This window comes from Branchiostoma floridae, chromosome 14 (assembly GCF_000003815.2).
Source record: "Branchiostoma floridae strain S238N-H82 chromosome 14, Bfl_VNyyK, whole genome shotgun sequence".
Lineage (NCBI taxonomy): Eukaryota > Metazoa > Chordata > Leptocardii > Amphioxiformes > Branchiostomatidae > Branchiostoma > Branchiostoma floridae.
The window spans coordinates 1,309,566-1,316,227 of record NC_049992.1 but is presented as its reverse complement, the minus strand read 5'-3'; the positions used below and the strand labels follow the sequence as shown (position 1 = coordinate 1,316,227).

The 6,662-nt window shown below is 42.4% G+C and overlaps 1 protein-coding gene across 1 annotated transcript in view; it reads right to left on the bottom strand.

Moving 5' to 3' along the window:
• Positions 1-3,619: 3,619 nt before the first annotated feature.
• The window catches only part of LOC118430826 (proprotein convertase subtilisin/kexin type 5-like), an 8,683-nt gene continuing 5,640 nt past the window's right edge, over positions 3,620-6,662 (bottom strand). Inside the window, exons 4-6 of the mRNA XM_035841857.1 lie at positions 5,875-5,942; positions 5,183-5,271; positions 3,620-3,657 (exon numbers count right to left, since the gene is read on the bottom strand). Coding sequence (XP_035697750.1) covers positions 3,620-3,657; positions 5,183-5,271; positions 5,875-5,942 — 195 coding nt within the window. The remainder of the gene's footprint in view (positions 3,658-5,182; positions 5,272-5,874; positions 5,943-6,662) is intronic.

Sequence of the window (6,662 nt, the reverse complement as noted above, 5' to 3'; positions counted from 1 at the left end):
CTGATTCTCGCGACTATATATAGCCAATGACAATAAAGGCGCCGCTTCTGTGGCGAGAACAAAATCCCAAATGTGACATAATTATATTATATTGTCACTCCCACTTCTTTCAACAGGCTTCAATGAGGAAACCCGATCGATCAGAATCAAGCACCTCCGCTACCCAACGCTCCTGGCCCGATCTTTCCCAAAAATCTCCAGCCTTCAACACCTGCGAATCCAGAAGTCGAACGTTTCCACGATCCAGCCGGGCGCTTTCAGTGGTCTGTCATTGGTGCGAGACCTCCGCCTCGTGGAGAACCGAATCTCCCGTATGGGTAAGTTAAGGGATTCTTTGTTTGTATCATACACAGTCACCCACCAAACCAACTTATGGCATACCTGGTAAACCGCCTCATGGCGTAACACACCAGGTTTGTACTGAACAGTACAACTACAAGCTGCATACCCGGTAAATTATAAACCGCCTCATGGCGTAACACACCAGGTTTGTACTGAACAGTACAACTACAAGCTGCATACCCGGTAAATTATAAACCGCCTCATGGCGTAACACACCAGGTTTGTACTGAACAGTACAAGCTGCATACCCGGTAAACTGCACATGGCGTAACACACCAGGTTTGTACTGAACAGTACAAGCTGCATACCCAGTAAACTGCACATGGCGTAACACACCAGGTTTGTACTGAACAGTACAAGCTGCGTACCCGGTAAACCGCCTCATGACGTAACACACCAGGTTTGTACTGAACAGTACAAGCTGCATATCCGGAAAGATTTATTTGATTCACTCACATTGGGAAAAACCCCAACTTTTTTCGATAAGTGTGCTGGGTTCTCTAACATGCTCCTCAAACACTGGATTTCCATTTAATGTTCTGTCCCTACTAGTAATGTCCCCAACTGAAGCTCTATGTACAAAATGTAGGTACTCATTTTTGACCTGTCAGTGCATGAGGGAAGAAAAAAAATTGTGCAACATGCTCCCGTCATTATTGCCCCAAAGTCAGGTGTATGCAGAATTGTAATCATGCCACGTTATCAATAAACATTGCGGCATGATTACATATACTGCACACACCTGACAACGTGATAACTTCATTAAGTCCAAACCAATGTTTGCTTTTGTTGTGACGAGCACCATAGCAACAGCCTAACCTTAAATCCATCCTATTCTAGCTCTGGTTCAATGCCTTTGATTTAGTTTTCTGCAGAATAGTCCCCTGTTCCCATTGACACAGCTGGTCCTTATACCTCCTGCTATCCTGCATTAATCTGAACCAACTAAAAGTACTAGTTGAACTGTAATTCACTTTTATAGGCAAATTTTGCTAACTTTAATGACTTCCACTCTACTAGCAAAAACTAAGCATCTGTTGAACCATTTCAGCTTGATTGGGGGGGGAAGGGCCAAAACAGTTACCCCCTGGAGCCCCTTGGCTGCCATGGGGTCTGGAAGTTTTCTGTCCCTTCCTCTGTACAACCCGATGTGTTCCTTGGCAAGAATGCAATTCCTGCATGTTTGATACTGAGCCATAAATGTCTGACTCTAATTTTGCCTTCTTTCATAATTTTGTTGAATACAACATAATGTGTTTGTTGTTGTTTTAAAGTTTACGAGTAAGCTTTCTTTTGTTTCCCCTCAGATCCTGGCACATTCCTCGGGCTTAAGCTACTGGCACAACTGTTCCTCGACAAGAACGCGATTTCTGCCGTGTTGCCGCACGCCTTTCGCGGCCTGCCCCACCTTGCCACGCTGTGTCTGACCCAGAACCTCCTGCGTTCCCTGCCCATGGACGCTCTTCTACAGCCTCGCACGCTTGCCACCGCAGACCTACGAAACAACCGCATCGCTACAATCGACAGCGACATCACTCGTCTGAAGCAAAACCCCCGTCTACAACTTGCGCTACTTGACAACAAGCTGCAATGTGGCAACAATCTAGAGTGGTTCATCTGCAACCTACCAAACCTTACGCAGATTTCCGATCAAAGGTTTCTGAAATGTGCCATCCCTCGAGACCTCCGTGGAACAGCCCTCAGTGCAATAAGGAACGTTGCCTGCCAAACCGACGCAAAAATCCCACACCCTACCTATCCGGTTTATCGTGCATTTTCACCCCCCTCGCGAGGGCTGGACATGATCGCAATGAAAGATGGAAGAAAGCAAGACAGGATTGCAAACAGGTCAGAATGGGAGCTTGGGACATTAAAGCCGGACGACACTCCCATCACAAGTCCGTACAACAAGACCGTTCCAATTGAGAACTGCACAGAGGAGTACACAAAGGACATGCCAGCCCATAAGCACACAACAGAGATGGGCATCATCATTCTCCTTGGGGGAGACCCGACCACCAACCAGAGCGTAAACATCACCTACATATTAGCCATATGCATGGCCGGGGCTGTTGTTGTGCCTCTCCTTTTTGTGTTGGCAACAGCCGGTGTTCTCTACATCTACAGATGCTGGTATGATGCAGATTTGGCCGATCGTGACCAACCGACTGGACCTGCTAACGAACCCGCATCCCCTGAAACAGATCTTGAGGAAGGAGAGAAAATCGAGCTGTACGCTGTGGCATACGCTGACGAACATTTACCATCTGGCAACTCAGCTACAGATGGGCAACAACCCAACACCACCCAAAACCAGACATCAGAAGACAGTGACACCATCCAGCCATATGCAGTGGCCTACGACGAAGACACAGGCCCAGAGATCCAGCCTTATGCAGTTGCCTACAAGGAAGACCTGGCTCCAAATGACGACTTAAGGATCCCCTTGTATGGAGAAGGCTGTCCAGACCCCTCACAAGATGCTGGAGGCAAAACAGAGTCGGAGGCAGATTCTACGCCACAAGAAAACAACCCTAACCAACCAGAAGATGATGGAGACCAAGCAGAGGCTGAGGCGGATTCGATGCCACCGAGAAATGCCTCTGACCAACAGGCAACAATCCTGGCAAGAGATGGCGACGTAGAGCCTGAATGTGAGGACCAAGAAGCGGCAAACGGCGCTCGATCTACATGTGATGGACAAGGTCCTTATGGAATGGAGGAGGAAAACGAGATTCCAAGCGTGATCTATGAAAAAGGACCATAGTCCATAAGTTCAGAAGTGCATGGCACATCTCACGCCCTTTACAATCCAGCTCTAGCCAGTCTGAGATGCTCAGAATTAAGAAAAGACACTAGAAACTGGACCTTCCCACCAACAGCAGAGGACAACATTAAGCCTGGATCGCTAGAAAAAAATAATTTCACTTTAAGAGATTGACCTGAAAGTTGAGTTAAGTTTGTTTAAGTTTGAGTTTATTTAGATCCAGAATTAGCCTCATAAGAGGCTATTCTTCCTGTGGTCTGCACATTCATATTTACATGGTACATTCTTGTTCACATTACAATTCAAAAACATACAGAGACATACAATAAATTGCAGAAGTAACATAATTCTCCATAATCAATAATTACAGTCCAATACTTTCCTAATTGTCGCCTGTGCTGTTCCACAATGGTGACATCCTGTACAGAAATTTAAAGCGCCTTTTCTGAGAGTTGGATTGTGGTTTTACAAATTTTGTAATTGTTTTAAACTTACTAATTAGTCATTTATTCATTCTGTCAACATGTCAAAGTCTATCTTACACATAACTGAGAGGAAAGATAAACTAAAATCATTGACATGCAAAGTATTTCAGACAAACCATTAATTTTTTTATACAATATGGCTTTCTGATCACGGTATGTATAAGCTCAACAAACTTTAAGGAGAAATCATATTATTCAATTTTACATGTTATTATTCATAGAAACAACTTAATGAATGTTTTGGATGACAGTGAGGCAAAAAGACTTGAAAAATATTGCACAGACCTGCAACTTTTTTGTGTAATTTATTTGTAGATTTCATGCACAATGTCAATGATGTGTTTTTGAGGTGATTCCAGTGAGTAACATGGTCATCAATTGTCAAATGTAGGATATCAGATCTTCTATTATTGATTGTTGTTAAGTGAGAGAATTCTTAACTTGAATGTGTAATCATAGATTTCAAGAAACTTGTTACACACTTGGTAAAAATGTTACACAGAACACAGATGTGCATTTAATGCTAATTTAAGATATAGGGCATAATCAGTTTGCTCTTAAGTAGATGATTAGGCAGGGTCCCCTTTAAAATCTCATCTCATTCTCTATAATTCCATGGTGATTTTAGAATACTAAGTATCAACAAGATGGTTAAATAGTATGGATAACCATTTTTTTAAAATTGCCAAGAAGCCATTTGTTACCTTTAAGCAATATTATTCTGTAAATGTATGTAGTTCAGCACTTGGCTGTTATATTGATGTAATAATTAACCATCCATTCATCCTCTTTACTAAATGTAACTGCACCAGTTAGATCTGTAAGCAGTGACACATTCTTGTAGTGCATATTATAGAGCAAGTCAGAATTGCCCTGAAGAAGGTGACAAATGGTCCCCAAAGATGGTCACCAAAATGTTGGTCTTGAATAAAACACTATAGTTGTTTACATGTACCAGCGGCATGAAACTGTTGATGGAAGCATTAACCCCTAGTTCACCTTTTTCCACCAGGTGACAAAACTGTTTATCTGTTACGTTTATGAAGGTTAGACATATAATGATATATACACTGTGGCAAACAATATTCAAATACAGTTCAACCTCTACAACTGGAACAGTGCAGGCTAAGTGTTTTAAGGCCTTTCACACTTAGTCGTCTACACCGTCAGATCAAATGAATGCCCATTGCTCTGCAATGAGGACTGCAATGGGACTGCAGGTGCGATTGCAGCCCAAATGCCGATGCACATGTATTGTTTGAATTTGATTTGGGCTCCCTTGGAAATCAGTTTTTTTTTAAACTGTAGGAACTACCCTAAAAGATTGATAAATAAATAATATTATGTTCTCGCACGCAAATCGGGCACACGACAGCGGGGCTGGGGTTGGGTATTTTCTCCTTAGTCTCCTTCCTGTCTTGACATTTCTGGTCTACACCATACAAATTTATATTCATAATTATACTATAAAAGGAACAGGTAGGTCCTGAGTCTCCTCTTACCTCCAACCTTAGCTGCAGGCGCCACACCCACCCCACACAGGCTGTTGTTAGCCATGGCAAATAGATAAATAAACAAACAAACGAACCTCCGACTTTAGCCGCGGGCGCCACGCCCACACCACACAGACTGTTGTTAGCGACAGCTGTGGCCACGCCTGCAACCTTCGTACCATGTCTGGAACACAGGACACAAATTCAGCTTTGTAGGGATGAATACATCAATCAATCAATCAATCGATCAATCAATAAACCAACCAACCAATCAATCAATCAATCCTTTATAAGTCAGAGTCCAAAAATCACAGCAATTGATAAATCAAAATATATTTTCTAAAGTTGAAATTTAACAATTTGAAATCTGAGTGTCGATGAAGCCCTTACGAAAGTAAGGCATCCAGGAAAACAATATTCAACACAAGTACAATTTGATCTCTATAACTGGATAGAAATAAGAGATGAAGCCATCCAGGTAATAAGATACGCCAAAAAGCAGTTAGTCAAGCAACTGGATATGGTCTTGGAAATGGTCAGACATTTCAGATAGTTTCCACTATCTTTTGTCAGTGACACTGAAGAGATCTAGTAGAAGCATGTTCTACACCCTAACTCTGAAAATTATAATGGATATGCAAAGGAGCTAAAGAAAATTTTCGGTAGCCCAATGTCCAATTGTCTAATAATGGGAGTTAGCGAAGACTTTTAAGCTGAAGACAGCCTTGCCACATGGTGTTGCCGGAGTGACAAAGTTTCCATGGCAACATCAGAAAGCTGTGCTCACCCTGTAGAGTCCGCGGGATGGGAGGGATCCCTGTCTCCATCTACCACATCGGTACTCAGGGCTGCATCCTAGCAAAACAGGGGAACAGGCACAAATGTGAACTATTCGAGAACACATGTACTCAGGGTTGCATCCTAACAAAACAAAATTATTTAATGTGAACTATTCAAAAACGTGTTCTGTATCAGTTCTGTAGTTATCATCGGTCTGCAAAACCTGAGTGTGAATCTACAGTTTCCTTTTTTTATTTTGTAACTTTAATTTGTAGTTCATGTAGGGATGGGTGACAGTTATGGTTGGAACATTATATATAATTCTGCATAGCACATAGCGTGTATGTTTAACGTTTTGACTATGATTGTTTAGTAAATTTATTGTACATATTGTACCCAATTCAGTGAGGCTTGTATAGCTCCCCCTGCCTATGTACTTTTGAGGAATGATAATAAATAATAATAAATTATCTAGAAATCAGAAATCAGATCCATGTTGGTGATGTACATCTAACCCTGGCCTGACGGGGAACAACAGACCATAGCGAGTAGAGAAGTGGCCCAGGAAGATCACCACAATGGACAAAGAACCCTCATTGACAACCAGGCCCCCATATGAGCACTGACAGCATAAGGGAAGATCTTCATCTCCTCAAAAGTTACCTACGCTAAAGACCACAGGAGGCTGCTAGCAATTATTGAGCTGCCACCAAGCCTCTGTATCTTACACTACTTCACCTTTATCCACAGGGTACTTATATCTGTTGCTTTCAGAATGGGTGTCTAGGGATATCA